Source organism: Eutrigla gurnardus (assembly GCF_963514095.1).
Source record: "Eutrigla gurnardus genome assembly, chromosome: 19".
Taxonomy (NCBI): Eukaryota; Metazoa; Chordata; class Actinopteri; order Perciformes; family Triglidae; genus Eutrigla; species Eutrigla gurnardus.
This window is the reverse complement of record NC_139930.1, coordinates 4,418,998-4,435,677: the sequence shown is the minus strand read 5'-3', so window position 1 is coordinate 4,435,677 and position 16,680 is coordinate 4,418,998. Positions and strand designations below refer to the sequence as shown.

At 43.1% G+C, this 16,680-nt stretch overlaps 2 protein-coding genes across 2 annotated transcripts in view; one reads left to right on the top strand and one right to left on the bottom strand.

Moving 5' to 3' along the window:
* The window catches only part of LOC311029323 (uncharacterized protein), a 482,663-nt gene that overhangs the window by 279,935 nt on the left and 186,048 nt on the right, over positions 1 to 16,680 (top strand). The window lies entirely within an intron of this gene.
* The window catches only part of dcc (DCC netrin 1 receptor), a gene marked incomplete at its 5' end in the record, with an annotated part of 283,130 nt that overhangs the window by 111,819 nt on the left and 154,631 nt on the right, over positions 1 to 16,680 (bottom strand). Inside the window, 4 exons of the mRNA XM_084035956.1 lie at positions 7,164 to 7,213; positions 15,531 to 15,669; positions 15,760 to 15,908; positions 16,313 to 16,467. Coding sequence (XP_083892082.1) covers positions 7,164 to 7,213; positions 15,531 to 15,669; positions 15,760 to 15,908; positions 16,313 to 16,467 — 493 coding nt within the window. The remainder of the gene's footprint in view (positions 1 to 7,163; positions 7,214 to 15,530; positions 15,670 to 15,759; positions 15,909 to 16,312; positions 16,468 to 16,680) is intronic.

The window sequence follows — 16,680 nt, the reverse complement described above, 5'->3', positions numbered from 1 at the left end:
GCTCAGGCAGTGAGGTGTCGCAATACACGCTACATACATAACGTATTTTCAAAATAAAATTCCGTCTTCGCAGGAAGTTACATTTGGGCAACAAACCACTTATATAGGTTGAGAAAAAGGCTATGATTGACTTTAATCTGACGGACTAACGACTCAGGTGACCAACAAGTGACTTTGACACTAACGATCCACCTTACTGGTGACCAACCATCATCTAGTGGAACAACTAACTTTAACAGGTAGTCACTCTATGAATGGACAACAAGATGACTCTTCTGAATGGACTAAATTCTCAAAAAAACAAACAAACAACATGCTGCACCAACTTTCATAGGGTCTACAGTGTGACATTCTCACAGCATCTCCTAGCAATACTGGCTGCCGTGTGAAACGACCGATTCTCAGACTTACGCTGTAACACTGCTGTGTAAAAGCCTTCCTTGACATAGGTTCTATTTAAAGGTCAGATTATGCTGCTCACGGGAGGCTGCTTGGAGAATTCTTATCATATCGGGATTTCTGTCAAACTCTTGAAGAATGATGACGAATAAATAACTAGGCAAGCGACACATTGGAGGATGCAGATGTTTCCATTTTTGGATTCATGTTGATGAAAGCGGAGAAAACCAGGTCAGAGAACACTTTCTCCAACAACATGACATTCCCATACAACTCAGATAATGTCTTAATGATCTTTCCAAACTAAATGGTCTCAGTTTTAACACATGAAAAATGAATAAGATAAAACGACATAATTAGGTTGAGTAAAAGTCATTATGGTATGGCTTAAAATTAAAACAAACAAAAAAAGCCATAAAAACAAATCGTTCAGAGGGGGCAAGAACATCGCCCTCCTGGGTGAAAGTCCGATGTTTGTCTACCTGTCCACCACGCAGGCCTCCTCTGTGCCCACATTTCCACGGACTTGTTTGAAGCTAATTTGTGCTATGTCAAGTGTGAACATAATCCATGACAAAATATGTTTTGCTTTGAACCATAAAAACAAGCAGTTTCATTGTGAGAGTGTATTATTTAGTGACACAGTTCATCAGAATCCTTCAAAGTCCTTCTAAAATCCGTTAAATACACGTTTTTTTTGTCGTCGGTGAAAAATCACCAGTGGGGAAGTGTGTCTGGTGAAAGGAGACTGGATGTATGTTGGAAGACAAGAATGAAGTACTTCCCGGCCAGCCTCAACACATATTAACTTAAGAGGTTTCATAATGGACCCTGTCAAACCTTTTTAACGTCCTCACAAGTCAAAGGAACCCTTCCCACTGAGCCCAGCTGGACCTTTCACCGCTGCTTCTTTTAATTAACGCGTCAATGAAACCGCCAATGAGTCCCGTGGCTGACTCCTGCAGGGACACGGGGAGGTTTCATCGCTCTGGCAACGGCAACAATCTTAGAAGCACTTCTTCCACCACGAGTGGAGTTCAAGGTTTGTAGCGTGCCGGATCTCCCCCAGCATCCACTCCTGATCCCGACTCTGACAGCCACAGAGACGGTGACCCGAAGTGGACTCTCTGGAGGATTCTGACATACTGTAAACTCTGGCTGAGTGTTCAACCGAGCATTTAACAACACACACACACACACACACACACACACACACACACACACACACACACTGACAGTCACAGTCCACTGACTGGAGGAAAGTTGAGGAAATGTCAGATTTGTCTGAAAAGTTGGTTTGACGGCACAAACTTGACGAGAGCAGACAGATTCACAACTTTCTCCTTCAGCTACAAGCAGAAGAGAAACTGACTGAGGCTGGACCTGCACACACACACACACACACACACACAGTGTCAGTTAAGCAGTGATCTGGGGGAAGCAGGAGTTCAGCACAGATTGGAGGTCTCATGCTGTTTTTTCCCATTAAATGAGAACATTATCCATTGTGTAGTTCTTATGTTTTAATTTTATCTTCAGGCAAAATGACCACAACTGCCATCTCTTCTGCTAAGAGTATCGTCTACTTGCTTTTAACTACCTTCCATCACTATCTCACACAGCTTTGGGGTAACAATATTGGAGCACTCGGCATTTATCACGCATTCTCTTCTACGAAAACCCAGAAACAGGAGTGATACTACGCCTATGCATGCTCCTATTAAAGCAATAACAGTAGGAGTAAAATACATTCTCAAATCAACGTAGTGGGATGGTCAAAGTCACAGTACCGACTGGCAATGATGTGGTGACGATACAGAGCAGAGACAGACAGACTAAATGGGTGAAATTTAACAATTTCATGCTTCATCAAAGTGTTTCTTGGATTTTCAGTGGCTGCTGCAAACGTGCCAAAAAAATAATTAAGTCAAACAAACTCTTATTTCTTCCTTTTTTTTTTTTACCTTTTAAGCCTCTGACTGAATCAGACTGTGGATTAGATAAGCTTGCTGTACCTGCTAGGCCGCTCAGAAGGCTACAATCATCTGTTCACACGCTCGATACCGATACACCAAGTCCACCTCTTCTGATTGTAGTCATTCTGACGGAGCAGAAGAGGTGACGTACAGTAGGGGGCTATGGAAGGAGGTCGAGGTGGAACAAACACAGGACTTTCACTTAGAAGGCTGTTGTCCCATGTGAAACTAAAAGTAAATGGTGAATTATTTTACTGCACTTTTGTTACATTAATTATGTGCTTGACGCCACATATGGAAGTTATCGGTTAGTTATCTAACCGATCTTTTCCAAAACATAACCAAGTTGCCTGAACTTCAAGTTGTTTTGTTTCAATTAACAATGTTAACTTTTCACTTTCACAACCTGGTACGTGAAGTTTGGCCACCTGAAGTACTAGAATGGGGATAACCCTTCTGATTGGCTGATAATGTTCAAATTGGGACTAATAATCATTTCCCTTCTTTGTCATTAATGAACTGTCCTTATAGAGAGGTCAGGGTAGAGGTGGCTGGACTTCATCCACCTGCTGCTTAAGAATGTTTGGTATTATCAAGTTTTCATCAGTGATCAAACCACAATGACGACACAAATAAGCAGCATTGGCCAACTTTTTAAAATGGAGGAAGACTTTGGAAGTTGTTATCGTGAGGCTTGAAACTGTCAAGCCGCTCTGACATCACCGATCGATCAACCATGACCCGAGAGCCGATCAGCAGAGAATTATCAATCACCTGCAGGAAAATAAGTGGACAGAAAGTAAATGAGGTCAGCTGTCCACAGACAGTCTGAACCTCCTCATGGTCATAAATTATGAGCCGTTCACATCGACTGTGGAAACGTTCATCATGTTCTATGCTGCTGCTTTCTGAGAGACAAAAAGAAACCTGATGAGAAAACGAGTAAACACCAACCAGAGGTGGAGGAAGTTCAGGCAAATGTGTAGGGTGCCAGCAAGATGATAATATGGAAAGTGTGGAGGCAAAAGTGTACAACAGTACACTATTATTAGGGTCCTGATAGGTAAATTCCCCGCCCCCCAAAAAACCTACGCCTATCAACGAGGTCCAAGCCTTTGTGCAAGTCGAGCCAGCTGGATTGTGGAAAGGATGCAAGTCAGACCAGCAGGTCCAGGGTCTAGATGCAAGTTGGACCAGCAGGTACAGGGTCTAGATGCAAGTTGGACCAGCAGTTACAGGGTCTACATGAAAGTCGGAGCTTTACCTTACGCCTTGTGAGCCAAAAACATTGATTAATCATTTGTTTGTTTTGAGAATCTGTGTCCTGTTTAGAGGTACAGGAACCATTTGTTCTGGCTGAGTGGTTTATAATATGAGTTATTAGTATCAGTATTTGTATTAAAACAATAAAAGATGTAAAAGGTTTCTCTCCTACTCTGTCACTTTAATTATATCCTTAATTAAATGAATGGGGAAATAACTGATCAAGAAATGTAAAGGCATTTTCACGTTTAGCTGTGGCGAATCAGAAAACAAATTAATTTGAACTCTGGTATGAAACATAATGAATGTTGCGATACATAAGATCATTTCCATCAGCTGCAGCGTTCAACCAATAAAACTATCTCATAGGAGGTTGTGTCTGCTGAAGAAGGCTACTCCACTTCTACTCCACTACAGAGGTAAATATTGTACTTTTTACTCACTACATTTGTCTGAAATGTTAAAGATCAGAGAGAACTACAGATGAAACTACACAACAGTATATAAAGGAGTTCAAACATGCACAGGCATAATCATCTAGATGTTAAATACAACATGCTGCAGCAAGAAAAAACAAACTTCATGTAACTATGGTACATTTTAGTGATATAATTCTACTGCTATTGTGGTCCTTATTAACATGTTCCAAAGGAATACACATAATAACGACTAATAACAACCAGGCATGACCTTAAATGGAAAACGAAGACAAGCTACAAACAATTGTGGACCGAAACAGTGTAGGCTGAAGCAACTTTTTTACTCTCTATAACATAATAAGCAGCTAATTTATAAATAAGTTAAGGCTATTTAAGAACAAAAAAACCCAACAAGTCTGAACAGAAACTGTAACAATGATCCAAAAGGTTTCAAACACAATAAACAAAACTATCATACCCCAGTTTTTACGCATGTTTACCAACTTGTTTTTAAGCATTATTTCATATTTACAAAGTGAGCTATTCATTAATTCCTTGTCACGAGCATTCCACACACTTAAACTCCTTTGACATACACACATTTAGTCTTTAAACTATAATTCAAATATCCAGTGAGAGTACAGTTGGGACATAAATCGTTTTATGATTTGCACATTATTATCTGTGCAGTCTTGAAATAAAGTAGTTCACATACGATCAATTTGAAATGTAGCATTAAAACTGCATTAGAGTTGCAGAACATATAGTGAAATCTTTCTCAAGATATATTTTGTGATATATAACATTGAAATGATTTGTAATGCATTACTTATGTCTCTGATCGATCAATTGATACTTGATTGTCGAATTACTGATTTACAGGTATTACAAACTTTGTTTTACTTAAATTTGTATAGCATCGAATGCTTTTTCTTTTTTTTTTAATCCATTCCATAAACACCTCTACTATTCTATATACTCACAGCTGTTAAATGTGAAATTAAAGCTTAAGACTCAGCAAGAGGATCAAATCTGCATCGTTTGGGGGGATACCTGCAGTAATTATGTAAATCTCCTGACGCGACACTAGGATCAAACAGTGAGTCCCTGTGGCTTCGTACACACTTGGGCAGCAGACTTTTACACTTTCTTTTCCCTGGATCATCACAACCGATTGTGTGCAGTCAGCAGGATTCTTACAGGGAGCTGGTGGTTTATGTAGGAGGCCGGATCGCTGCTCACATCACTGTGCACATGTAGATGTAGATCCCCTGATATGACCTGAATGCAGTCAGGTCCACCACAACAGTGAAGGAGACGCCTTTAGAATGTAAAACCTAAATCTAAGCTCAACACAATCTGCCTTTGAAAGTGTGTTTGGGATGCTGTTTATGTGAAGTGAAGAGAGAGAGATAAAAGTTTGGTTTGTGTCCTTTTGTGTATATTTAACATATATTTCAGACAATATGTCCCCTGGTAAATTGGCACCATTAGAAGTGTTTTAAGTTGTTTGTTCACAGTTGCTGTTTGCAATGTCCCCTTTGATACTGAGCAAAACTTAAAAACAAGATGATGCTCATCAAGTTCTGGAGGTATATGAGCATCTTTTTCTATGAGTTATAGATGGTTTGTGGATGTCTATTCGCAATTTACATCATACTGAATCTAGAAATGGGCCCATTTTGTCCGTGTGTTCAGATTCCAGTCAAAGTTACGACTCTGGGAAGGAGTGATTTTTGACACAAATTGCGGCAATCAGGCACTAAAGGCGTTAAAGGACCATAAAGCCTCCATGAGCGCTATGGAACGGCATCTGCTGCTGCTGACAGTGATGACAAGTGGACGTATCAGCAAGCCAAACTCCAATACCTAACTTCATGTTGTACTCACTATGCATCTCGTACACTGGTTGGGTTTCTGTCCTTTGCATCTGTTATATGTGGACTTTGTGGCTTCTGTTGGATTTCAAGGATGTTTTCACCCCTGTAGTTGGGTTAATTTGGTACGGACCAGAAGATAGTCTGTTGCATTTTGGTTCTGGTCCGGTTTCTGCATTTTTACTTTACAAATCAAGAGGAGTAACCATGAACTATACAGACTGACAGGTATCTCGTTGATTGGACAGTTTTGGCGAATCATCAGGACCCACGTTGGGAAAACCAATGCTACGGACACAGACCATTAGACTGCAAATAGACACACACACTCGGATAACCGCTTTTGACCTATTAGTCAATAAAAATATCTGCGCTGACCTGCTTCTACGTGGCCTTAAATACAGATCAATGAGATCGTTCTCTGTACAGATGGATGCATTAGTTGTTCAGCTTTTGAAATCATAGCTACAATCCCACTTCTGCTCTTCAATCCTGAGTACCAGTTAAAATAGGTACACTCAGAAGTGTTCTTTGTTCAGTTGTTTGGTGGCGGTTCCATCGATCCAAATGAACAACACTGATGCCGCAAATGGACCTGTGTTTGCTTTGACCGACCCAAACATGTTTCTATGAAAGCATCCGATGTCTACTGAAAGGAACATTGCCCTTGAAGGGGAAATAAAATTAGATTTTTTTCTCCTTGGGCTTTTGAGTACCTGAATTATACATCATAAGAGACAGAAGAGTCCACTGAGCCGGTTGGACATGAAGATTTTCCCCATGAACATACGTTGGCCCTCTGCAGCATGTTCATCCCATTAATCACATTAGCAGCTTGGATGGTACACATGTATGTAGACCACATCAATCAGTAAAATAGGCCAGATCACCAGAGAACTGAACCGTTGAATGACAACGGCGTCAGAGTTGAAATGTGTCAGAATATGTCAAGTGGAGAAACCTGGGAAATCTAAATGTTAAACGGTTCATGTAGGTGACGGTTGGAGTAACAAACTCAGACGTCTGTTCCACCCTGTAAAATGTTAAAAAGTCGTGCCTTGAATTGGATTAAAAAATGTCCTGAAATGGAAGTTTCCGAAGCAGAAATGTTCATGTTCTACTGTTAATGTTGCCATGAATGTTTGGCTTCTGGAGGTGACGGTTGTTGGTGGTGGACGTGCAGATGCAGACAGACAGGAAGGAATACAAGTATAAAATATGGGACTCACCCTGGACAGGACGACCTCTAAGGTGATGTTCTGGGGAGCAGCGCTGGGGACTGCAGAGACAAAGACACAGGTAGTGTTAGGTAACATGTTAGTTATGGAACAAAACTACTGTAAAATTAGTCAACGTTGACTTGGGTTAAAGTCCTGTGTTGATCTCGCTCATCCAACCTCACTCTTTATGCTAAGACTGCTGAGACCACCTAATGGTGCATTCACACCAAATGCCATGCAAATTTGTACCGACATCAGTTTGTACCAAAATCCTAACCCTAACCCAAACTTTGCTGTGAATTAATTACAATAAACGGATAAAGATTGTGCCAAAGTAAAGACATTATGACGACTATTGGTTAAAAAGTCAGAATTTTTGTTTTGGCAATGCAGTTCGGATTGATCAAAGCTAGGCTATGCTAACAGCGTAGATGCTCCGTAAACACTGAAAATAACGTGGTCTCGGCATACATACGGCAGCGACCTTGTTGCTTATACCACAGACGGGCTCTGCTTTGTACTCATGGATACAATCTGGATCGGTCTCTGCATGAAATGTAAAATACTATCATTACTATCATGGAGCTCCAGGAGACGACAGACGCTACATGCTACGTTTTACCTCCATTACTGATTCACTGACGAGTGACGACTCAAGGAATATCTCAATGCTGACTGGCTCCGCGTCCGAGCGTCAAACTCAAATTCGGGAATACATTTGCCTCATTCACGAGTTCACAGTGGAGTCAGTTGAAGGCTTCTCAAACACAAACTAAAAGTCGCCTCGGGGCATTGGTATCAGATTGAGAAGCGTCGGTATTTGACGAGTTGGGAGTGAGAAGGATTTGTTGAATCATGAAGGTTTCACATTCTAATAACACACACTTATTTTAGATGACAGAGCGTAAACCCCAGGAACGCTGAATGAGAGATTTCATTGGGTTTCTGAATCTAACCAGGATGTGACGTTGACATCATAGATCAGCAAAATGACACCCGACAGTCACAATCACATACCCAAGTACGTTAGTCAGTTTCTGAGTAGATGGTTGTTGGTGTATTTCTTCATTTTTTAACATGCTAAGCTAAACGGGTCTAAACTTATCCATATAGATCAAATTGGATTTGTAAAATCAAGGCAAATTGCAGACAACATGCGTAAGTTACTTCATATAATGCACTATGCAAACTCATCTGTTACTCCAGCTATTGCTATTGCAGCTATTTCGTTGGACGCCGAAAAGGCATTCGACCGTATTGAATGGCCTTACCTTTTCAAAACATTGTCTAAATTTGGATTTGGTCCCAATTTTATTAAGTATATCTCTTTGATTTATTCACAACCAAAAGCTAAAATTATTACAAACAGTATAATTTCCAATCAATTTCCGCTTAATCGAGGGACCCCTCAAGGGTGTAATTTAAGCCCTTTGCTTTTTATTTTATTATTGGAACCCTTGGCCATTTCAATTAGAAATAATCAGAATATTAAAGGTGTCCCAGCCCCTGTAACAGAAATAAAACTAAGTCTTTTTGCGGATGACATATTATTGACAGTATCTGACCCATCGACCTCCCTTAAACATATTCTGGAGATAGTGGAAGATTTTGGCTCCATCTCGGGTTATAAGGTGAATTGGGAGAAATCTGAAGCTTTACCTTTAAATCCTTACTGTCTTAAGTCACATATTACTGGTTTGCCATTCAAATGGTCTCCTGAGGGAATGCGTTATCTGGGTTTAATTTTGAAATCGAACCCTCAAGATATCGCCTCATTTAATTTGAAAAACCTTATTAATGACATCAAGGTAGATATTGAAAGGTGGAAAAGCCTCCCATTAACTATCTGGGGCCGAATAGATACTATAAAAATGAATGTCCTACCGAGGATAAATTTTCTTATGGCTGCCATCCCACTTCCTCTAGATAAAAACATTTTCAAAGATGTTGAAGTTCTTTTCAGAAACTTTATCTGGAATAACAAGTCCCCTCGGGTCAGTATAAAAAACCTGTACGTGGACAGGGGATCAGGGGGCCTTGGCCTCCCAAATGTATACAAATACTATATAGCATTTAATGCTAGATATCCTTTGAAGTGGGGTTACGGAGCTGAATTTAGAGATACTAGCTGGGAAAGCATTGAACAGGAAGTATTGGATATACAAAAAGATAAGCTTTCATTACAAGGGTTGTGGTATGCTCCGATATGCAATAAAATCGACAACCCTCTGATTAACTTTTCTTGCTCTATGGTGAAAAAAATCCTAGAGATGATTAACTTTAAAGTCAATAACTCTCCAAAGATCCCCTTATGGAACAACTATAAATTTACCTTGAATGGCAAACCTCTCAAAAATGAACTTTGGGAAAGTAAGGGTATAAGAACTATTGGTGACTTGATAAATCCCAGGGACAGAAAACTGAAATCGTTTGCTGAACTTTTAAATTCATATCGAATTGACAACAAGGATTACTTATTTTATATGCAAATACGATCTCACTTGGCTTCTTACCTAGGTGAAGTGGTTAGAATACCCACAGTGACAGAGTCTGAAACTTTACTTGACTCTATGGTCAAACAGAAACATAAGATTGCTTCACAGGAAGCAGCCCAACAGGAAATGAATGGAATATGGTTCAAAGAAATTGGGAAACTGACTTGGGCAGTTCATTAGGAATTGAAGAATGGGGGCAGATTTGGAAAGAATTACACAAAGTATCAAAATCAGTTAAGAACAAAATGATAAACTTTAATTTTATGCATAGAACATATTTTACCCCTGTTCGACTTCATATAATGAACCCCTCTGTTTCTGACCGATGTTGGCACTGTCAACTAGAAAAAGGTAAATTTTTTCATATGGTATGGGCCTGCCCAAAAATAAAATCCTTTTGGGAAAGTGTAACACAATCCCTGGGTGGAATGATTGGTCAATATGTTGTTTGTGACCCCAGACTGTCCTCCTCGAGAAAACGACCACATAGGTCGTGTGTCAAGCACCGAATTACGACCATATGTTACGTTTCAAAATAGCGCGCCCTCTAGCGGTCAAGTAAATATCGACACTCCGGTGTCTCAGACGATCGCCCCCCCCCACACGTCGACCTAAACCTACCCCGATTCCACGAAATCTTCCCCCCACCCCTCCCCACCCCCCCCCCCCCAACCCCCCCCACCCCCACCCCACCCCGCGCGCCCCCCCGCGCGCCCCCCCCGCGCTACCCCCCCCCCCCCGCGCGCCCCCCGTCAATCACCCCCCCCGCGCGCTACCCCCCCCCCCCCCGCGCGCCCCCCCGTCAATCACCCCCCCCCCCCCGCGCGCCCCCCGCGCAACCGCCCCCCCCCCGCGCGTGCATCATCGGCAGAGACCGCCTCCACACGTCGACCTAACCCTAACCTTAACCACTACTATCGTTGCGGAAGAATCTCCGCAATACGCTCCCAGAGGTCGTATTCGAGTGCATGGACCAACGACAACTGTGGTCGTATGAGTTGGAGGACTTGTTGCGTGACCCAGTACTTTGTCTATTGAATTATATGGCCTCTGGATCTTGGCCCAAAGATCACAAACAAATTATAATAACTGGATGTATGACGGCCAAAAGACTCATTGCTACCAATTGGAAAAATGCTGACCATCTGGTAATGGGAAGATGGTTGCAAACTTTCCTCGAGACAATTTCTTTGGAGGGAGCTGCTTCTAATCTTCTGGAAAAGTGTAATGAGGAACAGCTCTTATGGAGAGAGAAAATGAATAAGATACGCAGGATACCCTCTTTCAAGAGAACTTAAGTGTCTTAAGGGTGAGTTTGAGCTCATACAGACTGTATACGCCTGGTCCTCAACTGCCTACAATCTGTTTCCCCCCTTCCCTCCTTCTGGACTACTGAGATTTACGACATCTGTACACCACCACTTTGTTTTTTTTTTTCTCCTTTTTCTTTCTTCTAAATTAATCTATGTGATTCAGTATCTATACTTTTTTGTGTTAGTTTTATGCTTGTTTAGTCTGATGCTTTTTATTGTGTTGTGTTTTGTTTTTGGGCTGCACGGTGGTGTAGTGGGTAGCACTCTCGCCTCGCAGCAAGAGGGTCCTGGTCGGCCCGGGTTCCTTCTGTGTGGAGTTTGCATGTTCTCCCCGTGTAAGCGTGGGTTCTCTCCGGGTTCTCCGGCTTCCTCCCACAGTCCAAAGACATGCAGGATGGGGATAGGTTAATTGATGACTCTAAATTGCCCGTAGGTGTGAATGTGAGCATGAATGGTTGTTTGTCTCTACGGGCCCTAGTTTCATAGACCGGCGCAGGGTGGCGCAGCCGGCGCAGTGCAAGTTTCGACCCGCGCAGCCTTGCGCACCGTCAGTTTGGCAGTTTGGTGGATCGCCTGCGCCAAGATGGGTGTGGCGGCGCAGCAGGGGGAGGCGTCACAGATTCAGCTTGGCGTAGCGGAAGTTTCGTGGCAAAAAGCCTCGCCGAGACTGCGCTGAAAGCTCGCCAGCTCCAACCTGGTCTACTTTCGGCGCAAGGTGTAAGGCGTAAATAAAGTCCATTCATTCAATGCGAATCACAGCTGGCGGATCGGAAGTTTGGTTGACGGCGCGCAGTGCGCACACGTCACCGAGACCTCACAGGCAGGTTTCCACAGTTCCAGGCACATTTACATGCAATAAATAATCACAACAAACACTATTTAATGCAACTAACTGAATCAACACGTGAATTTATATCTATATAGATTGTCCCGTCACATCTGACGTCAGATCAAAGGCGGATGGCACGCGTAACGGAAACTCAGCCTCTCGGACCAAAACATCTCCCTCTCTCTCTCCTGTTTTTTATAATATCGGCATTGTTATTATTATGATACGCGCGCACAGCGGCGGCACTGCTTCTGTCATCGGGTTGTCAAGTGACGGAACTTGCACTGAACCTCCCCTAACGCATTAAAGGAGAGGAGAGGAGCTCATTTGATTGGTGAAGATCTGAATCGGCTGTGTTTATCCCAGTCCACGCCTCGTCTCCTCCTCGTCTCCCACTCACGCCTTCTTCTCCTCCCTCTTTCCCACTTGCGCCGGTGGGCGAGTCGGGAGGTGTGCCTGCGCGAGCCTGCGCCGGCCTGCGCGGTGCACGAAACTTGCAAAGTCCAGGCGGACACACCCCGTCGGCGCGGCGCAGGTGCGCTGAAAGCTGACTGCGCCTGGTCTACGAAACTAGGGCCCTACATGTCGGCCCTGCGATAGACTGGCGTCCTGTCCAGGGTGTACCCTGCCTTCGCCCAATGACAGCTGGGATCAGCTCCAGCCCCCCCGCGACCCTGAATACAGGATAAGCGGTAGAAAATGGATGGATGGGTGGATGTGTTTTGTTTTTGTTTGTTTGTTTTTCTTTTTCTCACACTTTTTAATCTATATAAATTGAAAAAATGTATTGGTAAATTATGATTAATTTGATTGTGATTCATTATTTTTGACTTCTTGGTTGCCAATAAAAAAAAAATGTAAAGCAAAAAAAAAATAAACGGGTCTAAAATAACGGTTGAATGTCTTAGAGCTTCTGCCGAGCGGCTCATTGCAGATGACGGCTTTAAAAAGGTTTTTTATCGGGGTCGGTTTGTCGGCTGAGTGCTTGGCTGACTCTTGTTTGGTGTCAGATCGCTGTTGTCAATCAATCATCCTGATGATGACATCAGCACAGACAGGAGGCGGACTGGACGCCGTTCAGCCTCCGAGATCTGACGGCGTCATTGTGGCAAAACAAGATTACCAGCAGACGCCTGACAGGTGCCATTAAATTTGCACACACACACACACACACACACACACACACACACACACACACACACACACACACAGACAAGTGGACATCAGGCTGCTTGATCTAAAACAAGGATGACGAAGAAGAAAGGGAAGAAGATGACAGAGGGAAAAAAAGAAAGATGGCAATTAAGATGAAGGCAGAAAAATAATTAAGAGGCTGCAGAAGACAAACAAGAAGAAAAAGACGAAGATAACAAAGGTGATGATGAGGAAGGAGAGGAAAATAAAACACAATAAAAAGGAAAAGACCAAAGTGAAGCGAAAACAAAGAAGGAGAAGAAAATAAGTGCGATGAAGGACGCAGGCGGTGAAAACAAATAAGGCAAAGAAACGGATGCAGCATGAAAATGAAGACAATGAATAGCAGGAGGAAGAGGATGATGATGATGAAGAGGCAGGAGACACATGACATCCCCCCCCCCCCCCCGGCCAGAGAATCAGAGACGGGAGGTGCTGCGATCCGAATGAGTATCAAAGTGTGGGTGTTTGAATGAGCGCCGCGTCCGTCCAACCAGACGCCTGATTAAGCGTCGGCAGCTTATCTGTTGATTCAGCTGCTCGCCGGCTGCACGCGTGTCACTTTTTTATTGTGGATTCAATTAGCCCACAAGTCAGCGTTATCGTTGAGAAGCAGCCTGGAAGATTCACAATGCAGGCCGGCTGCATCCGTGTGCGTTAATACGCATCGTTTCTATGCTGGAGATTGCAGCCGGACAGATGCCTCCATCCTCTATGTAGGGGACTTTATTCACGACAACGACCCGTCTCAGAGGAGATATTAGAGCCCCCCCCCAACACAAACTAAGGGACAAGAAGCTTTTATCGCGTCCTGACGGATGGGCAGGCGTTTACAGTAATAAGGCAATAACAGTCGACAATAACTAGGGGTTTTTACGAGCGGCGTTTTATATGGCCTTCAGGCTCGTTGTTGGACATGGAAGCATCAAACAAAGTGTCGTCGTGTGTGGACAGTCGAGAGAAAACAGGGGAACATGCCCAGCAAACCTCTAGACCAGCAGGGCTTCCACGGAACTGCAGGGGTCAACCCGTCTCACTGCCTGGTAACGCAATGGTCGGTGCTCCTGAACGTCCGACGGCGACCTTTTTGATGCGTTGCGGGCAGAGCAGCAGATGTGGTACAACGACTGAGAAGATCCGTGGGGGTGTGAGGTGATTGGGTCAAACTAACACAGGACTTTCATCCAGGAGACCCCTGTTCACGTCCCGTGTGACACGAAAAACCAAGTGTTGACACAATAGCCACTCTACCCGTGAGACAGTGAAGTCAAAGGTCAACCATTTCCTGAGTCTAACAGCCTGTACAGCTGCTCCCTGAAGTTAGATATGACTTCCTAATAATTAATACATTTTCCTTGAATGTTACAATCAGTCATATTTTTTTGTGCTGGGAAAATAGTACGACACACACACACACACACACACACACACACACACACACACACACACACACACACACACACACACACACACACACACACAGTCACGCTGCAGACAGCAGCACACTGTCGGTGTACTTTCATTTTTCCAAACACTGCAAGTTTTGAAACATTAATACTTTTTTATACCCTTAATTTATGGACTTTTACTCTGAAATACTGTGTGGGCAATATTGTACAAATTGAACTTCAGCGACATACAGTAATGGGAAGATGCTAATGCCACTTCAAATATTAGTGCACTTGCACTGCAAATGTTGTAATTATGTATTGATCTCCTGTAGAACTCAGCCTGTACAATCATTGATTATAACCATAGAGAACGTTCTCATTTCAACTAACCAAGGACTCTCAGGATAAACTCCTCCTCGGACAAAAAAACACTTGTTCGAGTGCAGCAAAAAAAAAAAAAAAAAAAAAACACTTTTGCCTTGCATGATGTTTTTATGTAAACAGCAAATTGTTATTATACGTAACTTACAATTATTGTGGAAATGTTTATAAGGTTTTTAATGTGGACCATACCCTCGGTGTTCCCTTCGATTATTCTTTTTATTCGATTTTTATTTTACAGAGCTTTTATACTTTGAGTATTATAGTATTTAGAAAACGAGTGAAATATTGTCTTGTCATCACACATTTTTAAATCTAGTTTTGTATGCATTTAAAATTATATCTCATGTATGGTCATATGTGGTTTAATTAAATCAAGACAATAAGGTCCTGGTAAGTTTGTAGCTTTGTATTATTCCGGTGTGAATTGTGAATGTAAAATATACAGTTGAGCTAATCACATCAGGTTTGAATAACATTAAGCATACATAATTGTTTGATTAAAATATTCATACTAAGATTTGTTCTGTTAGGTTCACTTGAGTTGAAAAGTGATATTTAACTCTAAACCACCAGGATCATTGCTGAACCCGGATCAGTGCTGAACCAGGGCCGAGGGGGAAGACACTGTAATCAGTCAGAATGATGAATGTGTTGTAACGTTCATCTGGACAGCTGCCTCCCTGTGGTATTGAAAAGGGCACTAGAAGAGCCAGTTGGACCTGGTCCTGATGTAATCGACCCCCCCTGGGGAGATGTTAAGGTGGACTCACCATCCGACAGCGTGGTGACTCTGGCCGTCTCCGGGGCCGTGCCTGGTCCGTAGCGGTTGATCGCCAGAACTCGAACCGTGTACTCTGTGAACTTGTTGAGTCCCTCCATCTTGTAGTTGAGTCCGTTCACCTCCAAACTCTGAACACAAACACGGGGGAGCGGTTACACTTTGACTCAGTGTTTACACTCGAGAGTTATCACGCTCAGAAAAACGGCAGGGAGGCTGACCTGTTCCTTGCCAGACGGCCGTTCGGTCCACAGCAGTCGGTAGCCCAGGATGGGGCCGTTTGGTAGGCTGGGGGCCTCCCAGCTCACCTGGACGGAGGTGGGAGACAGAGCCTCTGCCCTGAGGGACTCCACCCTGCTGGGAACTTGGACTGTGGAGACACACAGAGGCAACACACTCTTCAAACACACAGACAGTACACTAGTGCCGACATTCTGACTCTACACTCTACATTCCAAAGCTACACCTCGGATCAGACATTAGAGCTGCTCTAGTTGTTATTGGAGGATTGTGATGAATAATTTAATATCTATATTATTCAGCTCAAAAGAGCCGGATTCGACTGACAATCTCACGGTGGAATCATCAGTGGCGTGAAAATGTGGTTACGATTATGGTCATGATTATGGTTATGCAATAAAGGACCATTCTGGATAGTTCATCTGCCGTGGATAAAAGTGTAGATCGAGCCCCATTTTTTGTCGCTTTTGCTCTCATTGCAATGTCAAAGTAAAGAAGTGTGTGTGTGTGTGTGTGTGTGTGTGTGTGGCGTACGGTCAGGTTTGGTGGTGATCCTCAGGGGGGCGGAGCTCTCTCCCGGCCCCACGTCGTTGTACGCGATGACCCTGAAGGTGTAGCTCTCCTCCGGTTTCAGGTTGGACACCGTCAGCTCCAGAGACTCCGGCTCCGACACGTTCACTGACCGCTCCCTGGCGTGGGAAAACACACCGTCACACAACGACTGGACTACAAATCCATACAGAGCAATGTACATTTTTTAATCCTAACAATAATGTGTTAACCCGTTGCTCCTAATCACACGGTCCTCGTTTAGATTATTTAATTAATTTACTTAACATTTTTATATAATTTAGCTCATTATGAATATCAAATAGAGCTGTGCTTAAAATCCAGTTTGATTT